Below are 18,559 nucleotides of genomic sequence, written 5' to 3' on the forward strand. Positions count from 1 at the left end.
AGAAAAGGCAGGAAAATTGAGGGAGGGGAAAAGACTAGTTGTTTCCTCAAACTCATAGGAAGAAGTAGAAACAAAATGCACATTTGGTTAAGAGGGTTTTATTTTAAACTTTGTAAGATCACATTAAAATTTGTATTTAGTTTTTTTTGTTGTTAGATTTGTCTTAAATTTTGAGGTCATCGTGCATTTATAACAGTAAATCATAAACTGTCTTTGGTGATTTCTTAAAATACATGTAACATTGTTAACTTGCCTGGTGCTTTGTTATGAACATCTTTAATATGTATATAATTCGACATGTGTAATTCATGATTAAGATTTGTCCTTTTTCTCTTTCTAGGAAGATGATCCATATGATCTTGAAGACCTTTCTGCACAGAAATGAGGGAAATACAAAGAACCAAATATTGTTCTGAAATTCGGGATCTGTATTTTGAGATGATTTTATTTTCAGAATGAGAAGTATATCTGGTTATCTTTATGAATGTAGAGACATGACAAGAGAGTTATGATGGCAAAAAACAAAGAGCCTCGCCCCCCATCCTATACCATCAGTGTAGTTGGACTCTCTGGGACTGAAAAAGACAAAGGCAACTGTGGAGTTGGAAAGTCTTGTTTGTGCAATAGATATGTACGCTCAAAAGCAGATGAATATTATCCAGAGCATACTTCTGTGCTTAGCACCATTGACTTTGGAGGACGAGTAGTAAACAATGATCATTTTTTGTACTGGGGTGACATAACACAAAGTGGTGAAGATGGAGTAGAATGCAAAATTCATGTCATTGAACAAACTGAGTTCATTGATGACCAGACTTTCTTGCCTCATCGGAGTACGAATTTGCAACCATATATAAAACGTGCAGCTGCCTCTAAATTGCAGTCAGCAGAAAAACTGATGTACATTTGCACTGATCAACTAGGCTTGGAGCAAGACTTTGAACAGAAGCAAATGCCTGAAGGGAAGCTCAATGTAGATGGATTTTTATTGTGCATTGACGTAAGTCAGGGATGCAATAGGAAGTTTGATGATCAACTTAAATTTGTAAATAACCTTTTTGTCCAACTATCAAAATCAAAAAAACCTGTAATAATAGCAGCAACTAAATGTGATGAATGTGTGGATCATTATCTTAGAGAAGTTCAGGCATTTGCTTCAAACAAAAAGAACCTTCTTGTAGTGGAAACATCTGCACGATTTAATGTCAACATTGAGACATGTTTCACTGCACTGGTACAAATGCTGGATAAAACTCGTGGCAAGCCTAAAATTATTCCCTATCTGGATGCTTATAAAACGCAGAGACAACTTGTTGTCACAGCAACAGATAAGTTTGAAAAACTTGTGCAGACTGTGAGAGATTATCATGCAACTTGGAAAACTGTTAGTAACAAATTGAAAAATCATCCTGATTATGAGGAATACATCAACTTAGAGGGAACAAGAAAGGCCAGAAATACATTCTCAAAACATATAGAACAACTTAAACAGGAACATATAAGAAAAAGAAGAGAAGAATATATAAATACTTTACCAAGAGCTTTTAACACTCTTTTGCCAAACCTAGAAGAGATTGAACATTTGAATTGGTCAGAAGCTTTGAAGTTAATGGAAAAGAGAGCAGATTTTCAGTTATGTTTTGTGGTGCTAGAAAAAACACCTTGGGATGAAACTGACCATATAGACAAAATTAACGATAGACGGATCCCATTTGACCTCCTGAGCACTTTAGAAGCTGAAAAAGTCTATCAGAACCATGTACAACATCTAATATCAGAGAAGAGGAGAGTAGAAATGAAGGAAAAATTCAAGAAGACTTTGGAAAAAATTCAGTTTATTTCACCTGGGCAGCCATGGGAGGAAGTTATGTGCTTTGTTATGGAGGATGAAGCCTTCAAATATATCACTGAGGCTGATAGCAAAGAGGTGTATGGTAGGCATCAGCGAGAAATAGTTGAAAAAGCCAAAGAAGAGTTTCAGGAAATGCTTTTTGAACATTCTGAACTTTTTTATGATTTAGATCTTAATGCAACACCTAGTTCAGATAAAATGAGTGAAATTCATACAGTTTTGAGTGAAGAACCTAGATACAAAGCTTTACAGAAACTTGCACCTGATAGGGAGTCTCTTCTACTTAAGCATATAGGATTTGTTTATCATCCCACTAAAGAAACATGTCTTAGTGGCCAAAACTGTACAGACATTAAAGTAGAGCAGTTACTTGCCAGCAGTCTTTTGCAGTTGGATCATGGCCGCTTACGGTTGTATCATGATAGTACCAATATAGATAAAGTTAACCTTTTCATTTTAGGGAAGGATGGCCTTTCCCAAGAACTAGCAAATGAGATAAGGACACAATCCACTGATGATGAGTATGCCTTAGATGGAAAAATTTATGAACTTGATCTTCGGCCTGTTGATGCCAAGTCGCCTTACTTTTTGAGTCAGTTATGGACTGCTGCCTTTAAACCACATGGGTGCTTCTGTGTATTTAATTCCATTGAGTCACTGAATTTTATTGGGGAACTTATCGGAAAAATAAGAACGGAAGCTTCTCAGATCAGAAAAGATAAGTATATGGCTAACCTTCCATTTACATTAATTCTGGCTAATCAGAGAGATTCTATTAGTAAGAATCTACCAATTCTCAGGCACCAAGGGCAACAGTTGGCAAACAAGTTACAATGTCCTTTTGTAGATGTACCTGCTGGTACATATCCTCGTAAATTTAATGAAACCCAAATAAAGCAAGCTCTAAGAGGAGTATTAGAATCAGTTAAACATAACTTAGATGTGGTGAGCCCAGTTCCCACCAATAAGGATGTATCAGAAGCTGACTTGAGAATTGTCATGTGTGCCATGTGTGGTGATCCATTTAGTGTGGACCTTATTCTTTCACCCTTCCTTGATTCTCATTCTTGCAGTGCTGCTCAAGCTGGACAGAATAATTCCCTAATGCTTGATAAAATCATTGGTGAAAAAAGGAGGCGAATACAGATCACAATATTATCATACCATTCCTCAATTGGAGTAAGGAAAGATGAACTGGTTCATGGGTATATATTAGTTTATTCTGCCAAACGAAAAGCATCAATGGGAATGCTTCGAGCATTTCTGTCAGAAGTTCAGGACACCATTCCTGTACAGCTGGTGGCAGTTACTGACAGCCAAGCAGACTTTTTTGAAAATGAAGCCATCAAAGAGTTAATGACTGAAGGAGAACACATTGCAACTGAGATCACTGCTAAATTTACAGCACTGTATTCTTTATCTCAGTATCATCGGCAAACTGAGGTGTTTACACTGTTTTTCAGTGATGTTCTAGAGAAAAAAAATATGATAGAAAATTCCTATTTATCTGATAATACAAGGGAATCAACCCATCAAAGTGAAGATGTTTTCCTGCCATCTCCCAGAGACTGTTTTCCCTATAACAACTACCCTGATTCAGATGATGATACAGAAGCACCACCTCCTTATAGTCCAATTGGGGATGATGTACAGTTGCTTCCAACGCCTAGTGACCGTTCCAGATATAGATTAGATTTGGAAGGAAATGAATATCCTATTCACAGCACACCAAACTGTCATGACCATGAACGCAACCATAAAGTGCCTCCACCTATTAAACCTAAACCAGTTGTACCTAAGACAAATGTGAAAAAGTTGGATCCAAACCTTTTAAAAACAATTGAAGCTGGTATTGGTAAAAATCCAAGAAAACAGACCTCCCGGGTGCCTTTGGCACATCCTGAAGATATGGATCCTTCAGATAACTATTCAGAACCCATTGACACAATTTTCAAACAGAAGGGCTATTCTGATGAGATATATGTTGTCCCAGATGATAGTCAGAATCGCATTATTAAAATTCGAAACTCATTTGTGAATAACACCCAAGGAGATGAGGAAAATGGATTTTCTGATAGAATCTCAAAAAGTCATGGGGAACGGAGACCTTCAAAATACAAATACAAATCTAAAACCCTATTTAGTAAAGCCAAGTCATACTACAGAAGAACGCATTCAGATGCAAGTGATGATGAAGCTTTCACCACTTCTAAAACAAAAAGAAAAGGAAGACATCGTGGAAGTGAAGAAGATCCACTTCTTTCTCCTGTTGAAACCTGGAAAGGTGGTATTGATAATCCTGCAATCACTTCAGACCAGGAGTTAGATGATAAGAAAATGAAGAAGAAAACCCACAAAGTAAAAGAAGATAAAAAGGTAAGTTTAATTTATGGTTCATAATGTTTCTAAAGATGTTTGCTTTTGACTTTTAAAAAATTATTTTTTAAGAGAATGGATTTGACATCCATGAGAACTTAGGCTGCCTGTGTCATTCAGTAAATATAATTGACAGCTCTTTTAAATTTTCTGAGTATTTTGTGAGGGCAGATTATTTTTTGTTACTTATTACATTTTATTTACTTGAGCTTTATCTTATTTGGGGTGGAAGTTTGATTTCATATTCTTCAGCATAAAAGTTCTAGCTGAATATGTGTGTTCTCTCTGCAGAAACTCAGATGTAAAGTGATTTTGTTCATTTTTTCTGTTTGTCTGTAAGCATCCCATTTGTCTGTTTTTCCCTTTTGATCTACCATTTTGCAATATTAATTTGATACATTGACATAGCTTGTTTTATTGTGCTTTGCTTTTTGCGCTTCTCAGATACTGCATTTTTTACAAATTGAAGGTTTCTAGCAACCCTGCAACAAGCAAGTCTTCATCAGCACCATTTTTCCAATAGCCTTTGCTTACTTCTTACTTGCTTCCATGTTACATTTTGGTAATTCTTGCAATATTCCAAACTTTTAGATTATTATATTTGTTACGGTGATCGGTGATCTTTGATGTTGCTGTTGCAAAAAGATTACAGCTCACTGTCGGCTCAGATGATGGTTAACATTTTTTAGACTAGAAAACTATAGACAAAGATCTGGCAAGATTGATCAGATAAAAAGAGAAGGCATAAATCCTGAGAATGAAAAGGGGAATATAATTACAGATAGATCAGATTAATAAGCTAGTAGAGAATACTATCAACAATTTTATGTCAACAAATTTGAAAGTTTAAACAAAGTTAAACTCCTTGACAAGAAAGCTTAGAATAATCCTGTAACTATTAAATAAATTATGAAGTAATAGTTACATCTTGCCACAAAAATACCAGGCCCAGGTAATTTTACAGGAGACTTTTTAGGGAACATATCATTCCAGTGTTCTACAAATCCAGGAAATAGAATAGGAGAATACATTCTTTAATTCATTATCTGAAGTTATCTATTCTTAATTCCAGAACCAGTCACGGGTAATATTAGAAAAGAAAATTATAGTCCCATTTTACTTATGAGTGCACATGCAAAAATTCTAAATAAAGTTCAGATCTACAGACCCTTAACTGCAATTTTGAAATCCAGTAACCTCTGAAAACCAAAAGTTTGTTTAGAACTTGGCAGCGTAATCTGATTTACCCTGTTCTTGGTGGGAAAACCTGACTTGAACTAATGTGTGAGGCTACGTATAAGCATTGTCTTATTTAGAGTGAATATCCATATAGTTCACTGCAAGTGTATTAATGTATTTGAATACAGGTACTGACCCACAGTTTGTTGGGGTTGTTACCTAATACATGTTTTTTGTACTGTACAGTAGGGATGATGACTAAAATTTTCTAAATTCTAAAATATCTTACCCTAAGGGTTTTACATAGGGATTGTGAATGTATAATACCAAAAAAAAAAAACTCCAACAATATATATAAAAAGCACTTGATAAAATTTAATTCATGAGAAAGCTACTAAATTATGAACAGATGAGAACTTACTTGAGAAAAGGTATCTATAAATATGCAAACAAGTGAAATCTACAATAAGCATCATCCTAATTAGGGAAATGGATTCCCTTTTCAACCAGGAACAAGACAGAATGTACACACCATCACCACTTCCAGTTGGTATTATACAGAGATCCTAGTTAAAGCAGTAAGATAAGAAAAAAAATTAAAAGGATGAGTATTGGAAAGGAAGAAACAAAATTGTCACTCTTGACTGATGATATGATTGCCTATGTAAAAGCCAAAAGGGATCTACAGATAAATTATTAGTATTAATAAAAGAGCAAAACAGCTCCATATAAGATCAGTAATCGTCCGTTGCATCTCTATACATCAGCAGTAAACAACTAGAAAAAATATCAGAGAAGACACCATTTTTAAAAGCATGGCAGATTATCAAGTGCCTGGGAGTAATTGTAACATCATGTGCAAACCTCCGTGTGGAAAAGTATAAAATTTTGTTGTAAGACATTAAAGAAGATCTAAGTAAATGGGGTCACTATTGCCTTCCTATCCATGAATATGGCTTATCATAAAGAAGTTACTGCTGTTCAGACTTATCTCTAGATTCAGTGTTGTTTCATTCAAAGTGTCAAAGATTTTTCAAGAAATTCTGCACTGATTCTAATACAAATATGGAAGAGTAAATAGTAAAACCAAATATTGAATAGCCAGGACACTTCTGAAGAAGAAAGGCAGAGGTAGAGTGGTGATGATATATGTGCTTATTCTATCAGATAACGTAAAACTTTAGTATTTAACATAATGTGTTATTGGCTCAGAGACAGGCACATTTACCAGTAAAACAGAACAGAGTGCTCCCAAATACACAGACCTCTGACTTGGAGCTGTCCTTCCAAGCCATGTGAGGCTGTTGAACACTTGAAATGTGGCTAATCTGAATTGGGATATACTGGTCTACAGGGTGAATAAAGGCTTCCCTGAGACTTGTCATTTTGTCAGATCTGATAGATGAATTGGACTTAAGTAGGGGAGTGGTTTGGTGGATGGAAGAATATTTAATACTGAATGAATAGAATGTGCATATTCTTGAAGGAGGTCACTGTGGCTAGTCATTGATCTAAAGCCGTCGTTGGCAAACTTTCTGTAAAGAGCAAGATAATAAATATTTGAGACTTTGAAGGTAATACCTCCTGTATTATAATTGCTCAGATCTGCTGTAAAAAAAAGCAGGCATGGACAACATGTAAGTGAATGAGTATGGCTTCTTTTTATTTATTTATTTTTGGCTGCATTGGGTCTTTGTTGCTGCGTGCGGGCTTTTCTCTAGTTGTGAGCGAGGGCTTCTCTTGTTGCGGAGCACGGGCTCTAGGCACGCGGGCTCTAGAGCGCAGGCTCAGTGGTTGTGGCACAGAGGCTTAGTTGCTCCTCAGGATGTGGGATCTTCCCAGGCCAGGGCACGAACCCATGTCCCCTGCATCTGCAGGTGGATTCTTAGCCGCTGCGCCACCAGGGAAGCCCAGTATGGCTATTTTTAAAAACAGGCAGCAGGGTGGATTGGTCCCCTAGGCCATAATTTGCTGATACCTGATCTATGGGAGAGAATAATACAAGGAGAGATTTGAGGCTAGGGACTAGATGCAGACCTTTTTAGCACTGTTAGGAATTTTTGTTATTTAGCCTAAGAGTAAATTGAAATTAACAGAGTTAGTGGATCTGAAATCACTGGGTTTCTGTATGGAGTATGGGTTGAGTGATACAGAAGACCAGTAGGCATTTACAGTAGTCTAAGCGAATCATGATAAAAGCTTTGAATAGTTGGAGTGGGGAGGGAGAGTGGTTTCAATGGATAGAATGGGATGGATTTGAGAAATACTTAAAATATATAAGATTTGGTAATGTATTGCATATGTGGGGGAAGAGTAAAGATGATGAAAGAGATAGGAAAGATATCTCCTTGGTTTCTAGCTTGTGCGGCTTAATCAGTGATGATGCTGTTCCTGACGTAGAGCATTGGAAATTTGCCAGGTTTGGAGTGGAGGGATGGAAATGAAAACTTTTAGAGTTCAAGTGGAGATATCAAATGGGCAGTTAGATATATAGGTCCTCAGAGAAGAGGTCTGAGTTGGAGATATGCATTTAGGAGACAATGAAGTAGAGATGGCAGTAGATGAAATGACCTAGGGAGTGAATGCAGAGGAGTGCCTAACACAGCCTAGACCAATGTTGAATGGCCAAGGAGCAGAGAGGATCCTTAAAGGTAGGGAGAGTAAAAATAGACCACTTACCCTTTCTTAGCTCATTCCCTCACCTGTAAATTAGGAATGATAATGTTTCGCTTGGAATTGTGGTAGAAATTGGAACTGTGTGTCTCAAGTGCCTGACATACAGCAGTGTTCAATAAATGCTATTGTAGTGTGCTTCGGGCCTGAAATATCCCAGTATACTCTGTCTGTATTTCAGAATAGTCCTTTGACCCATTTGCTGGATTAGTCTCCTGACTCATTTTTAAATTAAATACTCCTGTGATTTCTGATCCTGAATTTATGTACTTCTTCTTCTTCTTTTTTTTTTTTTTTTTCCTCTCTAAGAGAAAAGTTCATTCTCTTTACCTTCATTCTTTGATTCCAACATGGGAGCTATAGTCTAGGAATATTTTCTCAGGTTCCTTGACATTGGAAAATTATAACTTTTGGGCATTAGTGGCATCTAAGGAAGGCTCAAAATCTGTTTCTCTTAATGTGGGCTTTAGTTGTCATTCCTGCCAAGCAGAGAAGGCTTTATGCTTAATTATCTTTTGTTCTATACCCCAAAATGAGTTTAGTGTTAGTTGTGGGAACAAAACCTCTAAGATATTTCTTGATTTGCAAGGATTTTCTTAAGTCATAACCCGTTATAGACATAAATATTTCTATGTAAAGGAAATCTTGCAAAACAATACCTACTTTATAAGTTATTTTGATTTTCTAGTCTATTGCAGTGAAAAAAGGGGTGCTGGTTGTGACCTACTGAATTGACTTTAACTTAACAGGTGCTTGAAAAATAGTGCTTAAGAGAATGAACTGAATGAGAAAATTTGAGTTGTATTGATAAAATTGCCAGTTTTTAACATCCATTCAGTGAGATATACTTGTGTTTAAACTAGTTTGTTTTTTCTTCAGTATCCATTTCAGTGCTGTCAGCTTGATTCAGATAGTAAATAGTAGAATACTTTGTGAATTTTGTGGTGCATTAGAATAAGCTGGTATTCTAATGATTTTTCTTTTTGAGCTTTTCTTTAAAATTGTTTTCCTGTCTTATTTCCAGGTCATGAATCTTTTCATCCTCTTATTTATATTAGCAACTACCAACTCCTATTTTACTCTCAAATGTTCCATCCAGTCCTTATTATTTTCTCTGTGTTTTATTGGTCCCTTCTTATTAAACCCCTCTATCAAATAGTATCTTAGAAGATTCTGCTGCTTTAGCCATTATACTAGGGTTTGGAGCCTGTTTAGGGAAGAATACCAAAATAGGTATGTTTTCTTCAAAAAACTGAAGAGATATCTATATGTATATATTGAGTCGAAGATGTTAATTTAGTATTAGTAGATAATGAACTGATACCAAGCTATTAATAGGGTAGATCCTTTAGAGTATAGTAAATCTTAAGTTTAGAATTATTTGACTTCTGACTTCTAGAACCTACAGTCTTTATTAAGTAAAATGCCTTTTGAAAACACTGTCAACCAAACAGTGGTGACCAGAATTTTCTCTTGATTTATAGATTGTTCATTCCAGATATAAAAGTAATGAAGTATATGAAAGTATGTCTGTGGTGAACTGCTGTTTGTCTGTATCAAAATGTATAAGTTGTAGGGTAAGTTTGCTTTTTATTTTTAGTGTATATCACTTAACCTCTTGACAGTCACTTAACTGACTGTCAGTGTTCACATCTGAGGTTCTTGGAAGAGTTATAATTAAGGCTAAATAAAAATTGGATGGGGCTTCCCTGGTGGCGCAGTGGTTGAGAGTCCGCCTGCTGATGCAGGGGACACGGGTTTGTGCCCGGTCTGGGAAAATAGCACATGCCGCGGAGCGGCTGGGCCCGTGAGCCATGGCCGCTGAGCCTGCGCGTCCGGAGCCTGTGCTCCGCAACGGGAGAGGCCACAACAGTGAGAGGCCCGCGTACCGCAAAAAAAAAAAAAAAAAAAAAAAAAAAAAAAATTGGATGATTAAAGAGCTTACTGTAGGAAGAGCAATACTTACAGATCAGATACAGATAGAGTAGTTTGCACTTTGTTTAATGAGCTAAGTCATTTAACAAAGTCTTGAACTGCTCGACAGTTTCAGGTTTTCTATTTTTCACCTATTTTTTGGGGAGTACCTTGGTTAGATTTCTGGGCAGTTGATAATAGGGTGCCCATTATATATGTTATTACTTTGCAGACACTTCCTTAGGGGAGAGAGTGAGGGTCACTTTTATAAAGGAAGTATGATCAGAAGAATGAGAAAACTGCTTTCCCAGATTCCTCAGCCAGCATCTTTTCCAGCCTCATTGCCATGAGTTGGGTCTTATATCCATTCCTGACCAGTAAAGTCTGGCCAGAGGTGGAGAATTATGCTATTGAATGTAGGCCTGAGCCTTTAGAGCTCTTGGCGAGGTTGGCTTCCCCCAAATTAGGGTAATTTCTAAGGGATGAAAACTGCAGTGTCTAATGCAGGCTAGATTTATATGTTGTTTATAGTTGATCTCTATGGCCTAGCATAGTATGTTGTACTATGATCAGTTGAAGTCAGTAGGAGTATATAGGTTTGTTTTTGTAGTGGTAATGAAAGAACCATTTATGGGTTTTTAAAAATAATTACATTTTTTGACTCAAGGAAACTGTTGCTTTATTCAACAAGCATCTTACTGAATGCCTTCTATGCCTGAACACTGTCCAAAGCTAAGGATACAGGGATGACTTGGTCATGGGCTCTGCTCTCAGGCATTCAGTTTAGTACATTTGATTTTGGTGAAAATTAAACATATTTTTTATTTTCATCAAGGTTAGTAAAACTTCTGGTTCTTTCATATCTCTCATTTCATTTGGAAAGCATTTACTTAGGAGTCTTAGTAACGATTTTTATTGCTTTCATATTGGCTAAATATGTTCTACATCTGACTGATTAGTTCTGAGGTGTTTCTGAAATTTCTCATAAAGTTAAAATTGGTTTCTTTAGTAGCATTTCTGGTGCTGGCGACATCAATTTATGGTATGATGTAAGTGTGGATATATAATGTGAATATTTCTGCCTACATTTCACTATTTGCTGTTTCTTTGAATTTGTTCTGTGCTGTTGGGTTGACCATGATCTGTTACTCTTCAAATTCAGAATGAAATGTAACGAGATGGTTAGTTTTTAAAGTATATTTTGACTGATGTGTTCTAATAAGACTCAGCTTAAATGATTGTGTCAGTGGTATGCTTGTTTTCACTAATTTAAAAGCAAATGTAAATGTCTTCAGTGTGGCTTTCTATTCAAACTTTGTGTTTTTACTTAGTTTTCATAACAGCATGTTGAATGTTTAGCAAAAACTGGCATAGCACAAAGTATTGAAATTACTCTTCTGCAGCACATTCATTATATTAATTGTTAGACTATATTTAGTTAATATATCAAGGAGGTACTTTACCTCTATAACATAGAATACTGTGTTCTTACTATAATTTTATATCAATGGGCAATTGTTACTATTCCAAGACTTATAAGTGAGTTTATAGGGTTGTCAATTTTATGTGCTCCAAAAATTTATATACTACAAATCATCCCACTCAAACCTAGAAGAGTTATTTCCACAGTAGGTATAGTTTTATGATTTTCAGCTCTGTAATGTTTTCTTGTCATCTCAGCTGATGCGTTGAAAGAGTCCTCAATAGGGCTTAATCTATGACTGTGTTAAGAGAAACCTCAGCGGAAGGAGGACTGCTTTTTAAAAGTAGTAATATCTGATGTTTACAGTTCTTACAACAGAATATAAGGGTGTGACAAAAGTGATCTTGAGTTAGTATCTAACTTTGTCCATATAAAGGTACACCTTGCATATGTTTGTGTATGTGTGTGTAGTTGTTTTGAGCTTTTTGGAAATTGTTCTTAGCCTTTGAAAATCTGAGGAAAGGTTTGGATATTTTAACTGGAAAAATGCACGTTCACAAAATTTTAGTGGCATTTTAAGGGTGTCATGTATACTTTCTAAAGTATATATGGACTCTAGAACCTCTGTTGATGTAAGAGAAGAGAAGAACACACTTGAATTTGTCTCATTCTTTACTGATGCTCTGATTTGCAATCTTCAGAGTGACAGAAAGAACCTAACAGATGACATGGGAAACAAAGGGAGAAATAATGGTTTTAAGAATGAAATGCTGGGTATAATATAAAACTTATTTTGATTTGAATACACTTGAAAAAATATTTTTAGGGAAGTTGGGAAGAAATCACTCATCATTAACTTGAATAGCTGGATGTTTTGCTAGGACCCTCTCCAGGTGACTCCAGGTCTAATTTTTTGTTAGTAAAGTTGTTAATGGCATTAATAAAATGCCTGCCAGGTAGATAATATATGTTGAAATGCTTTATAGGAAGGTGTCATCTTAGAGATGAATCAGTGCAAGAACCAGTTTGTCTGATACATGTATACAAGAACCCAGACCACATTTATTTGCCCTCAGTTATTTTCTCTTCCCTCTTTACACCTAGTGTTAGGTTAAAGGGTCTGAAAGAGCATTCACAACATCCAGCACCTAACAGCTTTTAGAGAATTAAAAAAAAAAAAAAGGATTGAGTAGACCTTCATGGAGTACTGACTCTAAAGACTTCTTTTTTATGTTGATGTGTTATGCTATGGTGTAATACTTATTCTTCCCACATAAAGTAATCACTTTCTAGTAGTTTTATTGCTTTGTAGTTTAATAAGTTTTGTTTTTCTTACTACATTGTAAGCTTTTTGAAGGCAGTTATGATTATCATTCATCTTTGTGTACCGTACAGTAGTGATTCTCTATCTTGAATTATGTATTGACTTTTTTTTTTTAAGTTAAAGTCTCAGACTTCCCAGGGCTATATCTGTAGCCATCTCCCAAACTTGAGTTCTTAGTCCTTGATTTTATTAGCCTAGTGCAATGGTTCTCAACCAGGGTCAGTTTTGACCTGCAGGGAGCATCTGGCAATACCAGGAGACATTTTTGACTGTCACAACTCAGGTGGGGAATTGCTACTGGTATCTGTTAGATTGAGGCCAAGGATGCTGCTAAACACCCTGCAATTCAAAATGTCAATAATACTGAAGTTGAGAAACCCTGTGTAGCCAAATGTGGTCTTTAATGAAATTCCTGTGAGATTCTAGAAGTCAGTCATACAAGGCTTGTTTGTACTTGCTCATTAGGAAAGGCAGGTTTTTCCTCACAGGTCATAGATATTTCTTCCCTATCCTCACCATGATTGGGTAAGGATGTATTTTCAGGAAGGCGGTACTGTGGGTCAAAGCTACATGCTCTTGCTATTTAACTTGTCTGATCTTTATTCTGCTGTGAAACATGTTGTTTCCATTTCATTGTCACAGTCTTAGTTGAGGTTATCATAACTTCTTACTTGGATTATTGCAATGACCTTTTTTTTAAAAACTCTTTTTAATTTGAGGTAATTGTAGATGGACATACCATTGTAAGAAATAATGCAGAGAGATTCCATGCACCCTTTGCCCAGTTTCCCGCAAAGGTAACATCTTGCAAAACTAGTAAAATATCACAAACAGGGTATTGACATTAATGTGACCCGCAGATACTTTAGTCCCCCAGGTTTGCTTGTACTTGTGACTGTGTGCACGCGTGTGTGTGTGTGTGTACTCTCTGCAGATTTTCACACGTGTAGCTTTGTGTATCATATCCTGCACAATACCTAGCATGATGTTATGCACATGGTAAATGCTCAGTTCTTACACACTGTTGAAAGTATATTACCATATTACCTTATATCCAAATGAATTCACATAGAGTTGGCTATTTAATCCTTCTTGTAGTTTTATGATAAGAATCATTATTTTGTATGAATCCTGATTTTATTAGGTTCAGATGCTTAAGCTTAGATACATGTATATAATGACTCCCGTAGTAAAAAAAAATTAGGTATAATGAAACTGTTTGCATAACTGGTAAATAAACTAACAGTATTTCGTATGTTTATTAACAGAAATCTTATATGGTAAAGGCTTTCTCTGGTTCTTGTTTATAATTTTGTTTGCTGCTGTTAGTGTTGACTGAGCACCCACCATGTGCCAAGTTATAGGTACTAAAAAGGAAAAGTGGACAGTTTCTAGAGTATTTCGGAAGTCATACCAACAGAGCTTCTTATGCATTCGCTGTGGAGAGTAAGGGAAAATCAAGGCTGATTCATAAATTTATGGTTTAAGCAACTGGGTAGATTTAGATTTACTGAGATAGTGAAGAAGGTTAAGGGTGAAAGGTTTCAGACCAGAGAGACTCAAGACATCTGTTTTGTGCTTTTTATATTATGTTTAAAATATCTATGTTGACATCCCAGTGGAAGTATAAAAGTTAGATTATGAATCTGGTATTCAGAGGAAGACTTATCAGGTTATAAAATGATTGAAAGTTATGAGTTTAGATAAATTCACATAAGGACAGAGAATAGCTAGAGAAGAAGGGAGGGGCTCAGAAGTGAGTTTGGGTAGACCAGGAAGACTTGTTGGCAGGTGAAACCGATCCCACTACTGGGCATATACCCTGAGAAAACCATAATTCAAAAAGAGTCATGTACCACAACGTTTATTGCAGCTCTATTTACAATAGCCAGGACATGGAAGCAACCTAAGTATCCATTGACACATGAATGGATAAAGAAGATGTGGCACATATATACGATGGAATATTACTCAGCCATAAAAAGAAACGAAATTGAGTTATTTGTAGTGAGGTGGATGGACTAGAAACTCATACAGAGTGAAGTAAGCCAGAAAGAGAAAAACAAATACCGTATGCTAACACATATATATAGAATCTTTAAAAAAAAACAACAAAAAAAAGGGTTATGAAGAACCTAGGGGCAGGACGACAGGAATAAAGATGCAGACATAGAGAATGGACTTGAGGACACGGGGAGGGGGAAGGGTAAGCTGGGATGAAGCGAGAGAGTGGCATGGACTTATATATACTACCAGATGTAAAATAGTGGGAAGCAGCCGCATAGCACAGGGAGATCAGCTCTGTGCTTTGTGACCATCTAGAGGGGTGGGATAGGGAGGATGGGAGGGAGACACAAGAGGGAGGAGATATGGGGATATATGTATATGTATAGCTGATTCACTTTGTTACAAAGCAGAAACTAACACACCATTGTAAAGCAATTATGCTCCAGTGAAGATGTTAAAAAGAAAGAAAGAAAGAAAGAAAGAAAGAAAGAAAAATGAATCCCTGGTGAGAAAAGAGGAAAAACTGGTAAAGAGTAGTGACATGGGAGCCAAGAGAGCAAGTGTTTAAGGAGGAAGTGATCAAGAAAGAATGTTGCTGAGAGCTCAAGTGGAATGAAAAGTTTCTTTTTGATTTGATAGTGTGGAAGTATCTGATCTTGACAAGCAGTTTAGTGGAATGGGAGAGAAAGCCAGATGGAAGCAGGGTGAAGAATGAATGGGATGTGAAAAGTAGAGATAGATGTAGATGACACCTTCAAGAAGTGTTTCTATGAAAGGGAGCAAGATTTGGGTCAGTAGCTAGAGTTCAATATGGGATCAAAAAAGGGTTTTGTTTTCATGTTTGTTTTTAAAAATGAGAGATATTATATTTGTATATTCATAAGAATGACCCAGGAGAGGGACAGGTTGATGCTATGAAAGAAGAGGCAAGGGGATATTGGCTTGTATGAACAGGGGATACTACAGTCATAGGAAGGAAAACATGAATCAGGGTAGAGATACATAGGTGGGTTGGTTGTAGGTATAAATGAAGAAAAGGGAATTCCTATGTGTCTTTTCCAATGAAATGTGAGTTGAGGACATTAGGAAGAGAGAGGGTAGGTAGTGCTTGTAGTTACATGAGTTTCTTTAATTGTACAACTTCTCAGAATTTTTTAGCATGCTGTGATATGTTGAGAATCTCTTGAGTGTGGGACAGAGTATATAGGGCGGGACCAGAGAAAACTCAAATTGGAAGCCATTGGGGAGAAATTTGATTTCCTGTTTCTTTCCATTTTGAAAAGAGGATTAAAGTTCATATATCATAGACATAAATTTTTAAATTAATCTGTTTTTGGCTGTGTTGGGTCTTCGTTGCTGCGTGCAGGCTTTCTCTAGTTGTGGCAAGCTGGGACTACTCTTTGTTGTGGTGCGTGGGCTTCTCATTGTGGTGGCTTCTCTTGTTGTGGAGCATGGGCTCTAAGCACACGAGCTTCAGTAGCTATGGCACACAGTCTCAGTAGTTGTAGCTTGCGGGCTTCAGAGCGCAGGCTCAGTAGTTGTGGTGCATGGGCTTAGTTGCTCCACGTCATGTGGGATCTTCCCGGACCAGGGCTTGAACCCACGTCCCCTGCATTGGCAGGTGGATTCTTAACCACTGTGCCACCAGGGAAGTCCCTCATAGACACAATTTTTTAAATCTTGATTTTTTTTCTGGTTACACAAGTGATCTTTATCTTTTCAAAAAGTCCTTCCTTTACAAAAGGAAATGTACAATTTACAGTGAAAATTCTGTATAACCTCCCCCCGTCTTTTCTTTCTCTTTCCTTCTATACCCTGCTCTAAATTTAAGGGTATCGTTGTCAATAGTTTGGTATTCGTTTTTTAATTTTTGCTATAATATTAACATAAATGATTTATTTTGATGGAATGGAATTATACTATTTATCCTGTTCTTAAACTGTAACATATATCAGTATATGTAAATCTGTTAAAATCAGCCTTCTTAATTCATCTTTATTATCATTAATTTTGGTGTACTAGATCTTGACAAGGACTAAAGGAGATCATTTAAAATTTCTTATTCTGTTTCCATAGAGGTACATATTTCTGCTGTACTTTGTTTCTGCTACTTGGTGGATTGAATTCTAGATAATTGTAAGTGAGTCTCTTTTGTATAGTTCAAAGCTTTTTGCTTTGAAGACAGCTGCAATGTTAACCTTGCTCTTGTAAAAACAAAAAAAATCATTATTTTCTCCATCATTTTGTTTTCAGTTTTTAGGAGTCTGTTTAAATGGCATGTGGTTAGTTAGTCACGTTTAGTTTTTTGTTTTTTTGTGTTTTTTTAAATGAATGTATTTATTTGTTTGTTTGTTTTTGGCTGCATTGGATTTTCAATGCTGTGCGAGGGCTTTCTCTAGTTGTGGCAAGCGGGGGCTCCTCTTTGTTGTGGTGCACGAGCTTCTCATTGCGGCGGCTTCTCTTGTTGCGGAGCACAGGCTCTAGGCGCATGGGCTTCAGTAGTTGTGGCACACGGGCTTACTTGGTCTGTGGCATTTGGGACCTTCCCGGACCAGGGCTCGAACCCGTGTCCCCTGCATTGGCAGGCAGATTCTTAACGACTGTGCCACCAGGGAGGTTCTCCTGTTTAGTTTTGTACCAAGTCTGAGAGTCTTTTATAGCTGATCTGATCTTAATCCATTTACATTTATTTTTTAATTTGCTTTTTTCTTGTTATCTATTTTCTTCATCAGCAAAAAGAGAGAGAGAGAGAAATAAAGGAACTAATAGTTATTCTTTTTCAGATTCTTTTCCCTTGTAGATTATTACAAAACATTGGGTATAGTTCCCTGTGCTATAAAGTAGGTCCTTTTTGGTTATCTATTTTATATACAGTAGTGTTTATATGTTGATCCCAAGCTCCTAATTTATCTCTCCATGCCCTGTCTCCGCCCGATGATGTTTCATTATGTGTTTAGGATTTCTAGGGCAGTTCGAGAGTGCTATAATTTAAATATTAACTATTACATATTTGAGAACTTAAAAAAAGCTGTAGTTGCTTGTTACACACATTTGGATGACATACTGGCTAAATAAAGAATCTTTGACAAATCTTTTTCCCATGAACATTCACATAGAAGTCTTCTGACTTCCCAAGTTTTCGTGAGGACTTTGAGGCTAGCCTGATATTTTCCCTCCTTTGTTGGTCATTGGTTTCTTCTGCCTAGATGCTTTTAAGATTTTTGAAGCTTACTGAGTTCAGTAGCATATGTCTGTAACTTGATGGTTTACTCCTATTTGTGGTGATCATTCAGTCTACAAATTAAATTCATTATTTCAGAAGAGACCTCGACTATCTTTGCACTTTTCTCTTTCTCACAAGCAGAATTCCAGAGCATTGGAGTATGTTAATGAACAAAGCAGATAAAAATCCGTGCCCTTGTGTGGAGCTTAAATTGTAGCAGGCGTACACCAAAATAATAATGATGATGATGATGATATATGAGAAAATTTATATAGTGTTGTGGGTAGGAAAAGCAGTGTAAGAGGGATTAGAAGTACTGGGCGGTAGTTAGAGAAAGGCCATAGATAACAATTTTTAGTAGTCCATGTAGGCCTTATTGAGAAGGTAAAGGGAACAGCCAATGCAAAAGTCCTAAGTTAGGAGCATGTGTCACATGCTAAAAAAGCAAGTAAGCTGTGTAACTTACTTGCACAAGGAAGTAAGGAAAGGGAGTAAAATGATGGAGAAAGTAGAGGAAAATGAGGTCAGAATATATAGAAGCCGAGTTCAAAGCATGCTAGATTATATATGGCCTTGAAGGCTGTTATT

The 18,559-nt window shown here is 36.5% G+C and overlaps 1 protein-coding gene across 10 annotated transcripts in view; it reads left to right on the forward strand.

The window, feature by feature from the left end:
• ARHGAP5 (Rho GTPase activating protein 5) overlaps nt 1-18,559 on the forward strand; it is a 106,269-nt gene that overhangs the window by 13,026 nt on the left and 74,684 nt on the right. For 9 of the 10 annotated variants that reach the window (XR_016392163.1, XM_022553469.3, XM_022553470.3 and 6 more), the window contains exon 2: nt 341-4,228. Coding sequence is in view for 9 of the 10 variants with exons in the window: in XM_022553469.3 (XP_022409177.1) it covers nt 509-4,228 (3,720 nt within the window). In the remaining variant the exon portion in view is untranslated. Of the gene's footprint in view, nt 1-340; nt 4,229-4,672; nt 4,791-18,559 lie in introns of those variants that run through there. The other variant, XM_089907588.1, reaches the window with a different exon arrangement.

This window comes from Delphinapterus leucas, chromosome 2 (assembly GCF_059928025.1).
Source record: "Delphinapterus leucas isolate spDelLeu-1000000601 "Yukka" chromosome 2, BTC_Dleu_Yukka2, whole genome shotgun sequence".
NCBI classification, from domain to species: Eukaryota; Metazoa; Chordata; class Mammalia; order Artiodactyla; family Monodontidae; genus Delphinapterus; species Delphinapterus leucas.